The sequence below is a fragment of the Danio rerio genome, chromosome 17 (genome assembly GCF_049306965.1).
Source record: "Danio rerio strain Tuebingen ecotype United States chromosome 17, GRCz12tu, whole genome shotgun sequence".
NCBI lineage: Eukaryota > Metazoa > Chordata > Actinopteri > Cypriniformes > Danionidae > Danio > Danio rerio.
In genome coordinates this window covers 21874868-21892699 of record NC_133192.1, presented here as the reverse complement: position 1 = coordinate 21892699, position 17832 = coordinate 21874868, and the positions used below count along the sequence as shown (strand labels likewise).

General features: G+C 32.9%; 3 protein-coding genes across 4 annotated transcripts in view; 1 reads left to right on the top strand and 2 right to left on the bottom strand.

Moving 5' to 3' along the window:
- The window catches only part of sh3pxd2ab (SH3 and PX domains 2Ab), a 118509-nt gene that overhangs the window by 44342 nt on the left and 56335 nt on the right, over nt 1–17832 (top strand). The gene's annotated exons all lie outside the window — the stretch shown is intronic.
- Nucleotides 1–17832, bottom strand: part of LOC141378555 (uncharacterized) — an 876211-nt gene that overhangs the window by 856404 nt on the left and 1975 nt on the right. The window lies entirely within an intron of this gene.
- si:ch73-288o11.5 lies at nt 1147–7343 on the bottom strand. 2 transcript variants are annotated; one of them, XM_021467393.3, is made up of 5 exons: nt 6926–7343; nt 3419–3512; nt 2269–2371; nt 1941–2045; nt 1147–1684 (listed from the first exon to the last, which is right to left on the bottom strand). In XM_021467393.3, exons 2-5 carry the CDS (start codon nt 3467–3469, stop codon nt 1218–1220), a joined length of 726 nt encoding a protein of 241 aa, XP_021323068.2. In that variant the 5' UTR covers nt 3470–3512; nt 6926–7343; the 3' UTR covers nt 1147–1217. The 2 variants fall into 2 exon arrangements, with proteins under 2 accessions (XP_021323068.2, XP_021323067.2); XM_021467392.3 differs by lacking the exon at nt 6926–7343 and adding an exon at nt 4738–4804.

The following is a 17832-nucleotide window of genomic DNA, read 5'->3' as shown; positions in this document are numbered from 1 at the left end:
AAGTAAAATAGATCCAATGGAATAAATGGTATCAGATGTGAAATTGTAGGAAAAGCAGATCTACATCTTAACAGTTACTAAAGCAATGGCTATCCTCTGCCATATTTACATTGCATCTAGTGTATTTTACACTAATTCTTTGCAATACCACATGAAGACATCCTGTTTTTTTTCATAAGGCAAAGTAAGTGGCAAAAATCATAACAAGTTTATATATGACCCATGCACTATAATTTCTATATTATGTATAAATGTATTCCAATGTATCAATATTTGGTGTGAAAATCAACAGTAGATACCAGATAAACAGATTAGTTGAGAATTATCTGACACCTAAACTCGGGTTAGCAAAGCTGGCTTTTGTTTGTGCTTTTCAAAGCTAGATATGCTACACTGATAATAACTATCCATTATTTGCATGGTAAATGACATTTTGAGGCTTGGCTGTAGTTGTGTGTCTGTCTTCTCTAATTCTCTTTGTTAGTCTCTCTCAATCGCCTTCTCTTTCATTCCCAGGAAAGACATAATGAGATAATTGTGAACTTCCTGGTGCAATCAGATTGCCTCATTTAATTACAAATAATATTAGAATCCCCTTATCGCCAAACAAGTCTGCAACTTGGCAAACACAGAGCTAAGCTGAGACTAAAGTATTGTGGTCAAGTGTGTTGGTTTCTTCACCATTCAATATTTCCCCACAGTTTCACCCTAACAACTTTATTGGAAATATTGGTGTATTCAAATATTCTTTGATGCTTGCTTGATATAAAGTTTTACTGCTTATTCAATAAATAACTTACAGTATATGTGGTTACTTAGTTATTGATTGATTTTATTTACTCTTTGGTTAAAAAACATTCTCATTGTCAATATGTCTTTAACTGTACTTCGAAAAGGAGTTCAATATATAGTTCAGTATATAAATACAAAGGCGCTGCTGGCCGGTACGGGCACTATGACGACATTTTGTGGGTGTTGCAGATGAAAGGGGAGGCAAGGGGTTGTTCTGGCGGGACCCTAATAGTATCTTTGGGGGCCCCAAAATGGCATGGGCTTTTAGAATCTTCCTAACTTTCCCCACCCAGCGCTGCCCCTGTATGTATGCAATATATATACATTTTCAAACAAACATGAAAATGCATGCTCAGGTATGTTTGTTTTATTTATAATGCTTTATGTATCAGCTCATTCAACATAATGTAACCTTGTACTGTATTTTATAAGAGTTTTTCCTGTTCAGGATTTTTCAGATTATTCATTGTCCTCAGCTGCTTCCTGAGAGTTATCTGCAGGTTCAGCTTCAGGTTCAGCTTCTGCTTCTTCTTCAGGTTCAGCTTCTGCTTCAGGTTCTGCTTCTTCTTCAGGTTCTGCTTCTTCAGGTTCTGCTTCTTCTTCAGGTTCTCCTTCAGGTTCAGCTTCTGCTTCAGGTTCTGTTTCTTCTTCAGGTTCTGCTTCTTCAGGTTCTGCTTCTTCTTCAGGTTCTCCTTCAGGTTCAGCTTCTGCTTCAGGTTCTTCTTCAGGATCTGCTTCTTCTTCAGGTTCTGCTTCTTCTTCAGGTTCTGCTTCTGGTTCAGCTTCTGCTTCAGGTTCTCCTTCAGGTTCAGCTTCTGGTTCAGGTTCAGCTTCTGGTTCAGGTTCAGCTTCATTTGGCTCACTGGGGACTTCTTGTGAGTCTTGCTCTTCACTGATGACACACACACATGCACACAAACACACAAACACATACACAAGCGCAAAGTCAGTTTAATCTGTGGTGTTATACTTTATACAGAACTATGTTTACGCAAAATCATTCTTAAAAATGTCACACGAACACAAACTACACAAATATGTTTAGTCCCATTTTAAGAAGATCATAACTAAAACCGTCCAATGGGATTGTGCTTATTAGTGCTTATATTACTGCTTATTACACAATCCCAATGGGTTTAGGATTTTACTTGGATTGTTTTGGATGTCCATATAAGTCTTCATAATCATCAGCAATGATCTGAGGGGTGGTAGGGGGTTCTGGTGGGACGCTGTTATCAAATTGTTCCCATGACCTTCAAGACACAATCATAAAAACATTATAAACATGAACATTTTTCAGTTTTCTCTGAGAAATACAGAAATGTATTTGTTCTATAAATGTTCAAGTGAAGTGGGCTGTATTTGAATAATTTAAATTGGTTTCATGCATAGTTTTCTAATAAAAGAATTATAAGAAAAAATATCAAGGTAATTAAAAAACAACAACTATAAATGAAGAGTGCAAGCATACTGTACCTTTCACAACAGATAATTCCAAAATCAACACAGACACAGGTTTCAGGTCCATTCTCCCATTCAGAGTTAAATTCGTGGAGATTTCCATCAGAGTCAGAACAACCTGAATCAATCATAGAAATGTATTTTAAATATAATTACTTTATCCAGGATTGTAAATGTACAAACACAGAAACACTTTTGCATTTAATCTAATAAGAAAAACTTACTAAATCACTGTAAAATTCCAAGGTTGACTTAAAATTTGAAGGCAAATACAGTAATAGAGACAGTAATTAATGTATTGTTCACTGTTTATTCATGTTGGTCATTACATTTTCTTTTTAGTTTGGATTTTTAAATTCATTTTGTATGTCAATGGCTAGAATACACTTTTAATTAAAAAGCATGTCTAAATGATTGAAATCATAAAGCGTATTTAAATGAATAACGTTTCATTAAGAGTGCAGAGAAAAGCAACTCTGAACCCAAACCCAATGTTTAAAGAAATACTGTAGTTCACCCCAAAATAAAATTTCTTGCTCTCAAGTTGTTCCACACTTGTTTGAGTTTCTTTCTTCAGAGCATATTTTCTAGTTGCTATCTTGGTTGCAAGTTCCATAGCATTTTTGTTCTAAACTACACTGTAAAAAACAATGAGTTGACTCTTCTTTAAAAAGTGAGTAGACCCAGTGCTTTTAATGTGATTAGTTGATTTTACTTAAAAGGTGAGTAAACCCATTGCCTTAAAATCAAGTAAATTAACTATGTGCACTACATAATTATAAAAATTAAATCGTCAACTTAACAATTACAAGTTACAACAGGTTTACCCCTATTTACTAAACTAATAGTAAATTATATTTTTTCTTAGACTGTATAGAAGTGGTGAAGGGCAACTGTGAGCTTACATTTGAATTGAACTATTTCCTTAAGCACACATTGTCTCGGCAAATCTTTAACAGTGTAATCTCTCTAAGTTTTAATAAGTATCGATGAAAACATCAAATAAATAAGTCCACATGCAGCAGACCATAGTTGAGAAATCAATTTGTAATTTTCGTCGGCCAAAACTCACATTGTTATATTCTCGCAGCTACTTGTACATGTGTACAAATATATTTTAACATTTAAGTGTAGTTTAATTTCCCCATAAGACGAGAAGCATCACCTTGTGGTTTGTCAGTGGTGTCTTCAGAGAAACCTTCCAGTCTGCAGGCATTGCAGTAAGCCACTGCTGCTAACAGCACTAATAGCTTCATCATCTAAAAAAACAAAACAAAAAAAAAACAAAACGTTTGAGTTAAACATGAGGAGAAAATAGTTAAACATGAATGTGCATTAATGTAAAAAGACATTTTAAATAACAATCTAGAAATAAAAACTGGCCATACTTTATTTTGATGGTCCGTTTGTTAAATTTAAGTTATATAGCATCTACATGCCAACTAATTCTCATTAGATTATAAGAAGACTGTTAGGTTGTGGTTGGGGTTACGGCAAAGTTTCTTAGTCTAGACATTTAGTCCTAGTCAGTTAAATGTCTGTTAAAGGAGCAGTATCAACAGATATTAAGCAGTCTTCTAATCCTCAAATGCACCATCAAAATAAGTGTTGCCTAAAAATACATCTTTTTTATTTTATGCACATACTGTAAGACCTAAAAATAAAATATTATTATTTCTGCCCTACACTCTCTGAAATATCTAAGTTATTGTTTATTTATTTTTCACAACAATGGACAGTGTACATTAATCAGTGTTCACCAAGAACATAAATGTTCCCAAATAAGCCAAAAGACTTTCATTGGTAATCCCTTTAATGTTAAACCAATAAACCAATAAAAATACAAATTCAAACTAAAAGCAATACTCAAATAAACAACATAAAACAACAACAATAGCAAAAAGCCTAGTCATCACAATGTTGATTAATAAGAAGCCATTTCCTAAAATTATTCTTAAATGACTTAAAAAAGTCACATTCAGATTGCGGTATCATATTCCACTGATGTGATCCAGTTAAAGAAAAACAAGCTTTTTCTAAGTGGAATAATACAATCCGCTCTAGCTGCACCCAGAGTCACTCTGTTTTCTACAGATTCTACATTATTATACAGAGTATACAGACCTGATGGTACCTTTCAGAAAAGGTACGTGTTTGTACCCAAATGGTCTGCATCCATCTATCTATCTATCTATCTATCTATCTATCTATCTATCTATCTATCTATCTATCTATCTATCTATCTATCTATCTATCTATCTATCTATCTATCTATCTATCTATCTATCTATCTATCTATCTATCTATCTATATATCTATCTATCTATCTATCTATCTATCTATCACACAAAAAGAGCAAAAGTGTTCCTTTTGAAATGAAAGAGTGAATATGTTCCTTGAGTCATGAAGAAAGTTATACTGGGAAAAACATCTGCCAGAAGTGATACCCAAAACCTGCTGTTAAGAATAGAAATTGTACAGTACCATGATGTGACGAGATGTGAGGAGTACAAGAAGACTGTTCAATCAAATATGCAAGCACAGGCACTGTAGAAAATCTGTTGAAATGCTTCAATAAATACTGCCTGCAAATATTTGACTGATAGCCAGTTGCTCCAACCAGTGAGTAGCCGCTGTGGCAGCCCCCCATTATTCTGCATACATTAGGCCTACTTAATGGCTACTTGACATCAGCAATTGTTGCAAAAGCCCAGCACTGATCCAATCCAAAATATTTACATTGGTGGAGTATGATATTAGATATATATTTGAACTTTCGTTGACACCTTAACTTCAAATAAAGCTTCTATTCATGTTTTCCAAGAACTGCTCGAGGTTTCTGAATGGAAATAATCAGTAATAAAATGTGACTTTATATTTTTTCTGTCACTATGATTGTGCTTAATAGATCTAAGTGAACCTGAAGGGTTAAATGGCACAGCAGCAAGATATGAAATAGAAATGTATTTACTAATGAACAAACATGATTAGAAAGTTAAATCCTCATAAATATTATACTTGTTAATTTATTTCTCTAACTTGTTATGATTTGTGTGATTCTGTATCACATTGTACAAGAACATTCAAACAATTGCCAGAGATTTAAATTAGGCAGGGATTTATTTAATATGAAGAAATAAAATTAGTAAAAAATAAGATAAAAAATGATGCTGTAGTTGATATAAGCTATAATTTTTGCAGCAGTGACCATATTTTAGTCTGTAAATTAAATAATTAAACCTGTTATCTATTTATAATCTTACATTAGAATTGCTCCCTTTAAGCATTTACACTTTTAACAGCAATGTTGTCATCTCTCTTACGTTTTTTTAGCAACAAAGAATGGGTGTGTTTGTGTGCATTTTATTTATCGTGGTTGCAGTATCAATCCAAAATTAAACTAATATGGTTGGAGCAGGACCTTGGGATCTTGACCAGGAGATAAAGCTTTTGGAATTGATTTCATGAGCTAGTGGAGCATGTACATTTAAATTAACCAGTTACATACACCACCAAGTTTGGGGTCAGTTTTTTGGGGGGATTTTTTTTTTCATTTTTTTTTTTTGAAAAAGAAAATTATTCTGTTCATCGAGGTGGGATTTATTAAATGTTTTTTTAATATATATTAAATATGTGTTTATTACTTATTGTATGTAGTTTCAAATTAAATTATTACTAAAAGTCATTATTGCTTTTATTACTATTACCATTATTAATAATAATATTAATAATAATACTAATAATAATAACAACAACAATAATAATAAATAATATTACAGTGATTTCTTAAAGATCATGTGACTCTGAAGACGAAAAGGAGCAAAGAAGCAAAAAAGCATCAATAAAATCATTAGAACAAATTATTTACTTAAATGTTAAACTACTTTTGAACAGTAATGTGCAATAACATTTCACAGATTTACAATTTGTTTGTATTCTTGATTAAATAAATGTAGCCTTGACGGCAGCACTACCCACTGCAACACTGCATCGCCCCTTCCCCACATTAGTGTCCAGCTATGTGCAGTTTAAACTTGTAAAAGTGATTTAAGCGTGCATCAATATTAATGTCAAATTCAGTGTTGGAACACAATGCAAAAATAACAAGTTTAGGATCTCTACCAATCAAAATAGTAATTAATGCATAACATTACATCCAGTATGATCCTACTCATAAGAGTGAAGTTAAAGTAGAAGTTTTTTTTTTTTTTTTTTGGTTTATTTATTTTTTTATAGCAACACTTTATTAATATAAGTATGATTAAGAAAGTTTTAGCTAAATAATTAACACATTAAATTAAAAAAAGTACAGGAGGCTATGTGCTGAATCGTTTTGTTTTGTGCTTCACAAGAAACCAAGCAAGCACATTATTCTTGTGTTTGTTGACTCTTTTATCCGTCAGTGCAACGCAGCCTCTCATGCCCGAAACGCATTTATAGCATTGCTAACTTGCTTAATTTAGCGCGTGGCATGTTGTGGGTTCACCTGCTTGCATGTAGCCTATGCAGAATGTTTTTACCAAACTATGAACTGTATGAAACCGCTTTTTAGTGCAAAAAGCGGATTCAGAACTTTCACTTTGTGTAATTTCAAGGGCAATGAAAAGGCACATGCTGTGTTCACTCTCTTGTTTACTCGCGAGACTTTTTTTTTTTTTTTTTTTTTTTTTACCTTGTTTTTATCTTGAAATTGCTTTTTCCCGTCTTCGGGTCGTCCTCGATTTGAAAATAGCTTCTTTAGTGAAACTTCGACATTAACTTCTTTCGATGAGATGTTAATTTGCATCAGCAGCAACTGAAAGTAGAGAATAAAGTATTGGGATGGCATCCGGGTGGCCAATCATATGACAGGGCTGTCCAGTGCCACCCTGGCCACCCCTTTGGCTCCGCCACAGTGCTTAGAGCACATTATAGTGAACAGAACTACTTTTGTTACTGCTCTTTCTATTCTATTCTATTCTATTCTATTCTATTCTATTCTATTCTATTCTATTCTATTCGTTCTTTTGACCATGTAAGCATTGCGGTGTTCTGTCTCTGTAGAACTATTCTGCTTGTCTCATGTTGGTTGGTAAAAGCCAGCAATAAACAGTTTGCTGCCCTCTTGTGATATAAACTATGCGTTGCATGTTCTCTTCAAGTTCTTCCACTGTTAATATGTTAAGCAGCCTGACTTCACACCATTCAAGGCTAACACTGACACACAAGCACAGACAAACACAGATGCATGGTTTTACATATTTATTTAAAATGCTGTTTAAATCATCAGCTTATCAGGCCACCTATAGTCTGGTGTTTTGCTGTCCACTCAGGGTGTTTCTTCACTGGTTCATTGTCCTCATGGATCTCCAGAACCATCAGCACTGTAGTCGAGATCACTGTTCAAATACACACAAATGTACAGCATGAAACTAGCCATACATTGCACCAGTGTCACCCCATCCCAGCACACAAATGTATAGTGACCTTTTTCAATAAAAAGAAAATCTATGATTATTATTGTTTTATTATTATTATTATTATTATTATTATTATTATTATTTTTATTATTATTATTACCACTACTACTACTACTACTGCTACAAAAGATTAGCTACAGGATTCCTGTTAGTAAATTCTTCATTACTCTTTAAATAAGCCTTACATTATTTGAAAATTTTTACTGCACAAAAAGTAGAACATGCTTCAAATAACAGGATGGCACCTTACAAGCATAAATATAAAGATAAAGATTGTTCTGTTAATTATAATCTTGCTTAATAAAGCAATGCTTGGATTGCTTAATAAAACTGGACATGTTCAGTGCTAATTAATTTATCAAATGACTAAGTTTGATGATTTGGCAGCTCAGATGCAAAGCCTCAGCTTTCAAATCGAAAAACATTTAATGATAGCATAAACAGAATAATGAGACTACTGATAAAACACTCTACCTCTAAACTGCTGCAAAATGACATTTCCCATAACTGTGGGTGCAAAATTATTATACAACACGTGTTACCACACACATGGATACAAAGGAATAATCATGTCATATCTGATGATGATATAATATTAAAAGCCATAGAAGGTTTGAACATTGTGTGTATGCTATGCAAATAATATTGGAAGCTAGTAAATAGGTGCAACTTTGTTTAATAACAAACTCAAACCAGAGCCAATCCTAGACTTCTAGGGGCCCTAACCAACTCTTAGAGGAGGCCCCTTAGAGTACATTAATACAATCTTCTAATAAAAAATAACCCTAATATACAACACCAACCCAGACAATATATCACTTTAAACTATTGAAAATATCCATAAATGTTACTTTTACAAACTTTTTAACATCAAATGCTTTTGGAGGAAAGATTAAGGTCCCATAATGCAATTCAAAACATAATTAAGTGGGGAAAAAACAGATTTCACAAAATATGGACTAATTGCTAAATGAATCAATGAACAATACAGTTTTATCCTAAAACACTTTTGTCTTGCATTTAATGAAACAGAACAAATTTAGTGTTGATTGTTTCATTAGACTCTTAAAATTGAGAAACACGTAACATTAACAGAAAAAAAAACAATCTCAACTACTGATGAAGCATTGCTCTCTGTTTCTAAATTTAAACTGTTGCAAAATGACTTTCCCATAACTGTCTCCATTGGGCGCACCATTTTTTTTCAGTATGTGTTACAACACACACGGATACAAAGGAATAATAATGTAATATGTACAGATCATATCATTTTACAATCATAGAACAACAGTGCACTTTCTCTTGCTATGCTAGCGTGCTAAATAAATAAATGAACAATACAATTTTATCACTTTGTCTTGTATTGCTTAATATAACTAACAAGTTTAGTGTTGATTATTTCATCAAACACGTAACATTGAGAAACACGTACCAATAACAGAATAACAAGACAATCTTAACTACTGATGAAGCATTGCTCTCTGTTTGCAACTAACTTTCTCCATTGGACGCACCATTATTATACAGTTTGTGTTACAACACACACAAGAATAATAATGTCATATTTGATGATGATATCGCAATAAAAGCCATAGAAGGTTTGAACACTGTATGTTTGCTATGCAAATATTAATGGCAGCTAGCAAAGAGGTGTAACTTTGTTTATAACAAACTCAATCCAGAGCTGTTCCTAGACTTCTAGGGGCACTAAACAAACTCTTAGAGAATAATGAGTAATACAATCTGAAAATAAACCAAAACTTCTTGATCTGACAGACAAAATAATTTAAAAACAAAATGTTTTAAGGCACCTATTGAATGTCCACTTTTAGAGGCTGTTTAGACAAAACTGTGTGTAGGTATAGTGGGTCCACGGTCATATTTCAAGAGTTCACACTCAGCTGATGATTGATTATAAAGCTTGTTTGCCATGATGTCCCGGGAGAGCTCTGAGCTCAAAATATCCTCGAGCCCAGGGCTCGCTTCCACTTGTTGGGTGAGAGGGGAGATTGTGCTTAAGTCCTTGCTTATTTTTGGCTAATGAAGAATTTGCTTTATGAACGAAAATTACTGTTGGCTAAAAACTCGACTATGGTTCCAGTTTGGTTTCGTCAGTTCACTTATGACCCATGTCTTTAGACAGGAGGAAACCAGGGAACCTGGGGGAAACCCCTGCGAGCATGAGAGGAACATGTAAACTTTACACAGAAATGTCCACTGGCCTAGTAATGCTTCGAACCCATGACGTTCTTGCTGTTAAGCAACAGTACTAACCACTGGGCTGCTGTGCTGCCCAATCTAGAAAATAAAGGAATGAAATAGGGAAGGGTTTTTCAAGACGAAAATGATTGTGGTATCAATATGGTTATTAATAGTGACCTCATGTGTTAGCTAATGCAGATTCAGTCATGGTCAATCATAAACATTAAAATTAATTCATAAATAAACCTCACATAGTAATTACATCTCCTTTTTTTCTTAATTATTGCTATGGAAGTCAATGATTACAAGTCATCTTGTACAAAATATCTTGTACAAAATAGAAAGAAACTCAAACTGGTTTGGAACAAGTGAAGGAGGACTAAATGATGATTTTCATTCATGAAACTTTAATTTGTGTCCAACAGTAGACAGAAACGCACACAGTTATCGCTATATGCAGATTGATTTAGAAGCATGTTTGCATTCATGTTAATAGAATATGAATGTTTAGCTCGACTTACTGGTATCCATTTTCAGGTTTGTTGTCGTTTTTAGTCGTTCCAGTGGTCACGTCACCATTTGCAGATCTGTTACAACAATGTATATCTTATTTCGACATGTTAACTCGTAATACATCCTAGCATCCAACAAGGCTGAGGGTTTACTTAAATCTGGCTTAGTAGTAAAAAATATTGGGTTTAACTTTTGTTCATGTGGTCAGATTGCAGACATTGCTTTGTCTGTTTTATTTTAATGACCTTCTCCTAATAAAGTGTAAACTAATGCAGTGCTCATTTAACAATAACTTACGGGGTCTGGATATTGTGTCCAGGTTGTCCATGGCCATTTAAAAATCTGTTAAAACACAAAGATATAACAATGATCCTATATGTCAGATAATGGTGCCAGTTTAATTGCATCTACAGAAGAATATCTTTATTTGCAACAAGACAAATGAAAACATTGCCAAATTTTGGACTGAAAAGCACTTAACATTTACACTTTTTGCCAAATAATTAAAGATTGCTAACTACTTTTCACTTTATTGATCAAAATATCGATAATTTAGAAAGACTTACTCTTCACTGTCTCCATTCGGTGGACCAGTGTTGTATCTTTTACACCACACACAGATGCAAAGCAATAAAAATGTCAGATCACATTACAAGAATAAATGTACATAAATAATGACATTACTGTACATCAAAAAAAAAGTTTTGTCTTGTATTGATTAATGGACAAGTTGACATTGAGGAACACTCAACATTAAGAGCACAATGAGATCATTTTAACTAAAGCATTGCTGTCTGTGTCTTTACTTCTCTAAACTGTTGCAAAATGACTTATCCATAGTTGTTTCTATTTGAGGCATCATTATAAATGTTTGATGAGGATATTACATTACAAGTTCTAGAGTGAATAAAACTTATATGCTTATTATTCAAGCATAATAACGGCAGCTAGTAAAATGATAAAATAATGTTTAAGAAATCTCTAACCATTTTTGTTTTGCCTTGATGATATCGGACAAGCTCTGTGCTGTTATTGAATTAAGGTGTACAAATGAATTTAGGATATTATTTGAAGATTATGCTGTTTGAGTATTGGAAAAACGTTAAACCTTTAAAGACTTAATTTGTCATCATTTAACAACAACATGAACAGAATACTGAGAGAATCTTAATGATTGATGAAGCATTGCTTTTTCTCATAATATTTTCCTCTTAAATGTAAACTGTTGTCATTTATTTTACAATGACTTGTAGTAAACATCTCCAAACGGGACTGCTCTACTGTACATCTGTCAACACACACAAATGTAAAGGTAGCATAAAAATCTGAAGTCATATTTAACAATGTTACATGTACTGTACATTTAGGCCTTGAATAAATATAAAATTTTCTCTTACTCCACAGGTGGAGTAATGGCAGCTAGTAAAGAGACAGAGAGGTTGACATAGTTGACTTCCATATTAGGAAAAAGAAACCGTCTGGTTCTTCAAAAATCTTTATCAAGAAATAAATGTTTAAATGTTTGGAACACTGTGAGGGTGAGTAAAATTTCAAAATACAGAGACTTTCCAATTTACTTCAGAAATATTGCTCTCAGTTTCTCACTAATATATATTGTGCTAATGAAAAGGTATACACTATAAATATAGCACTTTAGTAATATATAAAGACCCATTAACTACTTGGCTGTTGCCTCCAACATGTTAGATTGTTTTAACCCAACACTGTCACCAGGCCAGGATTGGCTAATTGGGAGCACCGGGAACAATCCGGGTGGGTCGGTCTGTTTTTTGGCCACGAGGGCTGGTGTCCCTAGCTGCTTGCACTCTCAGCAGTTGCACTTTATTCACTTATTTATTTATTTGACCATAGCCACACTATTTTTATTTATTATTTTGCAGCAGCCTCGCTTTTTTAATTTTTTTTTCGCAGCCCCATGAGCAAAATGCAGCCCGCAGTTTAATGATCATTATTCCACCCCAAACAGCGGCACCTTAGTGAATATTAATTAATATTAATAAATATTACACCTGCTCAATGAAAATCAGATGATTCACTACATTAATAAATCTGGCATAACTTGATCAGAAATCTAAAAAGAGGAGAAAAAGAGTAGACATCAATAGCATCAGAGAACAGTACAATACTTATTCTTTATCCTGAACACATCACCTTAACAGTAACATCTTGGTCTAGTGGTTAGCACGTTGCATTATGATGCCGCCGATCCAAGTTCGAACCTCACCAGGGTAAAATATTTATTTTCATTTTTAGTGTTGACATATAATCCCGTTTGGGTTACTTATGTAGGGGTAAATTTTGTGTGTGTGTGTGTGTGTGTGTGTGTGTGTGTGTGTGTGTGTGTGTGTGTGTGTGTGTGTGTGTGTGTGTGTGTGTGTGTGTGTGTGACGAGCTTTACAAAGGACTGGATATCTATAAAGAATTTATGTTCTCATATTTATGAAAAACATTTGAAGTTCTAAAGCAGCTGTGTCCTTGAAAAAGACGTGTTAGTGTCATTAGAAACTGAATTGGAAATAACGTTATTTTAATATAGTCAGTCGTCGAATGAGGTAGGCCGGTCTAAGGCTTGAAAATCCAGAGGTAAAAAGGAGTCCCACTCCGGCCCTGACTGTCACCCACAAACCCATTCTAAATTTAATTAAATTGGAAAAACTAACCCAACTTTGTGTTTGATCATATTTGACCCAAGATTGGGTTAAAACAACCCAGCATTTATTAGTGTACTTATGTGCAATTTCAAAAGTAGGCTATACTAAAGTGAACTAGAGTGTACTACTGCAAAAAAAAATATTTTATTACACTAACTTATTAAATAATTTTTAAAAAGATTTCAACACTAGAACTTTTGTATATAGTTATTATTAAGTTTGAATTAAATTAGTTTTAAATTATATTACTAATGTAATAAATAAAAGTAGATTTTAATTTAATAAAACTACACTCATTTGTAGTAACACTTAGTGAAGTTTATTTATAAACTAATTTCAAGAGGATCACGTGCTTATGCTTGCAGCTGGTCCCACTTTATTCAATTTAAGATTCACCAATCAGATGATTCCTAAGCCACTATAAATACCTAAGTTCTCTTAATAAAGTGTAAAGTGACTTACGAGGTCTGGATATTGTGCCCAGGTTGTCCATGATCAAATAAAAATCTGGTAAAACACAAAGATATAACAATGATCCTATGTGTCAGATAATGGTGTCAGTTTTAATTGCATCTACAGAGGAATATCTTTATTTGCAACAAGGCAAATGAAAACATTGTTAGATTTCTGACTGAAAAGCACTTGACATTAGCACATTATGCCAAATAAACATTATTTTGCCTTGGTTGACGAAATGGATAAGCTCTGTGCTTTTATAATTATTTACTCAATTGATGTGTACAACTGAATTTAGGATATTATGTAAAGAATATTTCTCTCAATAAATATTGCGAGAAAAACTGTTTGCAAAGGAAAGACTTCAATTATTCAAATATATATATATATATATATATTGATTATTCAATCAATTTGTCATCATTTACCAACAACATTAACAGAATACTGAGACAATCTTTACGACTGATGAAGCATTGCTCTCTTTCTCATAATAACTTCCAGTCAATCAAGTTATATTATTTATTTTAGAATTACTTGTTATAACCACTACAATGAGCACATACTTTTGGCGAATCGAAAAGGTAGTATCAAAATCTTTTATAAAAAAAGTTTTGTATATAATATATATTACTTATTATTTAATGTTTTACTGTACATGTATTTAATGTATATGATCAGTATATGTAAATGTGTATGTAAGATATTTCAGCTGTATTAAAAGGAACAAAGTTACAAAATCTTTATTTTTAAATTGCATAAATTGTATTTAAAAGATGTATTTTAGTTTAAATTCATGTTGTATTTGTAATGTTACAAATGTAGTACTTTTGTGCACGCTTTTGTTTACCTGGGTTTATTAAATGGAAACAGTGGCATTGTTCATTTTTGTATGACTTACTGGTCATCGTTTCCATAAATGTTGTCATTTTCAGTCACTCCAACAGGCACATCAGGATTTCCAAATCTTTTTGAAAACAGTTGTGTTTAATTCAACTTGCATTCAAATTATAATTAGTAAATAAGACGCTAAACACTTTAAATATATACATACTGTTGATCACCATCTCCTGAACTATCAATGATTTCCTGGGCACAACAGCACAATACTGCTGTAATCAACACAAAACTCCTTAGCTGAAAGAGAAAACCGATATTCAGATAGATCAAAGCATTCTCCAAGGTAAAAGTCACCATATATGTATAAGTGTAAACCAAAAAATAAATAAATTCAACATTTCTATTTATTTGAACAAGTTTGGTCACTGAGCTTCATTAGGAATGGAAAGACAAAACATTTCAATTCAAATGCAGTGTTGAAAATGTACTTTATTACTACAACATTTCAACAAAAATGTATTATATGTGTTCCTTAGCATATTTATTTAGTTTAACTATTTTTTTTAAACTGTGAGTTTAAATCATTTTGCTTAACTAGCCCTAGCATTGGTGCTGGTACTGACTAATCTAATGTATATACACAAACATGTTATTGTATAGCATCCTATTGAATATATACATTTAAAAGAGAGATCTGTCCATGTAGCACTGTATGTATCACCAAAACCAATCTACTCTAGATATTAAAGTTAATATTAAACAATTATTTTTTATCTGGAAACTGCACCAAAATATTCACACACAAAACAAGACAAAATACAACCCTATTTTATTTACTGTACATTCAATCTATCAAAAAAAAAAAAATAGTATGAAAATAAGATGAAGAAGAAAACAATTATATCATATTATAAAAGAAGCATTAAACTCCCTTTGAGATAAATAGTAAAAAATATATATACCATACCATGTTGTGGTGGGATATGTTAAGCAAGAAGACCAGTAAAATTGTTCAATGAATCGCCAACAAGAGGTCTTCAGACTTTATTTAAAGGCCCTTAAATAAATAACATCTTCATCATCGCTGTGTAACACACATTTTTCATCCAATCACTTTATAGCAGTCTTGTTGATGGTAAAATGAGGCAACTTTAATGATATTCTACATGTGGTCTGTTGACTTCAATTTTATTTGCATCTACACTTTCGTGTGAACTTTTCTGTGTAAATATGTCATACTTGTTCAATATCTGAAGTGTACTTTCACATTAAACATACATTTATATGATTACCATGTAAAAACTGCACAGTTGTTTGTGGTTCTCTTGAATCTGATTAGGGATTCTGAGAATGTATCTAAGACTTCTTCTAAAACAAGTTTCAGTCACATGCCAACGTTTGTTATACTGACACAAAATGCCATAGAAAGATTAGGACTATAAAGCAAAACTATTAATACAATTTTTTTTAAATAAAAGTTTACATACACTCGTATACTGTACCTCTATTAGCATGTGTACATCACATAGATGTCTCATTTATGTTTGCGTTTACATCTGGAAGACAGGTTTATTTACTCATCTATTTGATTTTCATTTTCAGATGTTATTAGATGTTTAGAATACGTCTTTAAGATGTTTAAAATTTATAATGTTCATTCAGTAGTCTTTTTTTAAAGATGTTTGTCAGACCTTTGAACAAAGCAGATGTAATATCTGCTATCTAGGAGCCAGATCCATTTCTTACACAAAAGGAAAGAGAAATAGAGAGATAGTTAATAATACATGTTCAATAATAAGATTTTGTACATTGTAAATTCTATTTTTTTCATGTATTTATTCATTTTAAAGATTTTTTTTTGGCAGTAGGTTAGGGGTTAGTATTGGGAAAAGTCCACAAGCTGGGACTCGAACTCGGGATGCCCGGAGTGCAGCCGCGCCATATGTCGGTGCACTAATCACTGGCCTATCACGCTGACAAATTCTAGTTTAGTAAAATATAATAGGCGAGGTAGTGGCGCAGTACCTTCACAGCAAGAAGGTCGCTGGTTCGAACCTCTGCTCAGTTGGCGTTTCTGTGTGGAGTTTGCATGTTCTCCCTGCCTCCCTGCCTGGTGCTTTCCCCCATAGTCCAAAGACATGCGGTACAGGTGAATTGGGTAGGCTAAATTGTCCATAGTGTATGAGTGTGTGTGTGTGTGTGTGTGTGTGTGTGTGAATGTGTGTGTGGATGTTTCCCAGAGATGGGTATCCTCTGCGTAAAAACTTGCTGGATAAGTTGGCGGTTCATTCCACTGTGGCGACCCCGGATTAATAAAGGGACTAAGCTGACAGGAAAATGAATGAATGAATGAATAAAATATAATAATTGTTTGGTTCTAAGAAGCAGTCCAGTATAGATTTTCAGCCCAATTTCACAGGGAAACATAACTATTTTTTGGATTGTAAGAAAAGTGGTCAATTCGTATGAATTTGCACAATGTCTTTCATGCAAAAGTTGAATTTTTCAAAAGAAGACGAGCCCCTAAATTTGAGTCATAATAAAATATGCAAATGAGATCCTAAAGATTTATACAAATTTACAACTAAAGTTGTAACAAATATCTGTAGGCATCAAGAAAGCAATGTAGACCATTTTCCTTTATATGTATAATATGTATAAAGTTAAGCCTTTGTTTCCTCTTTTAACGATAATTATTTGACTCTGTCAAAGACTTATTTTGAAGATGAATGTGTTAAACATGAATGCTCTGCTGCATTTGGTCTGCTGTTGAATTATTACATTGTTGTTGAATAAAAACAAACAAATTATTATATGATGATATGATACGATACAATATGATATATGATATATGATATGATATCATATGATATGATATAATATATAAGTTGAGCTCAAAAGTCTTTAATTATGGTTGTCGTTTGTCGTATGAGGAAATAATAGTCAAGTATCCTTGTATAAACTTTGTTTATGCTTGTTTAAACAAAATAATACAAATCAAAGTATATATTGGTTAACTTGCATAGTTTTGTAGATTTTGATGTTGAGTATACTTCATGTTGTCATAAATTCATAGTGTGAAGTGTTTCATTTGGGACACAACTCAAATGTTCAATCTTTGCTTTCTTTATGATGCCAAATCTTATTTTCAGGGAAAAGAATGTGTCTCCTTGCTGAAGACGAGCAAACTTGAATGTTCTTAATACACAGTTCTCCAATGAAAGAAGTTGATGTTTTTTTGGGATTAACTTCAAGTAAATAACTGGAGCTCAGTGTTTTATTTACATTAGCAAAGTCAAGTAAAATTGAATAATGAAGCAGGATTAAAAATGGGTCACACTTTATTTTAAGATCACCTTGTTACTGTGTAACTATTCATTTAACTTCATCAATAACATCTACTTACAGTTACCGTTTGAATGTGGGATTGCAATAAG

Coding starts and splice junctions, on each gene's coding strand:
- si:ch73-288o11.5 (XM_021467393.3), bottom strand. CDS start 3,469: ATGCCTGCAGACTGGAAGGTTTCTCTGAAGACACCACTGACAAACCAC. Junction 2,372..3,418: donor CACCACTGACAAACCACAAG/GTGATGCTTCTC, acceptor TGATTGATTCAG/GTTGTTCTGACTCTGATGGA. Junction 2,046..2,268: donor GGAATTATCTGTTGTGAAAG/GTACAGTATGCT, acceptor TGTGTCTTGAAG/GTCATGGGAACAATTTGATA.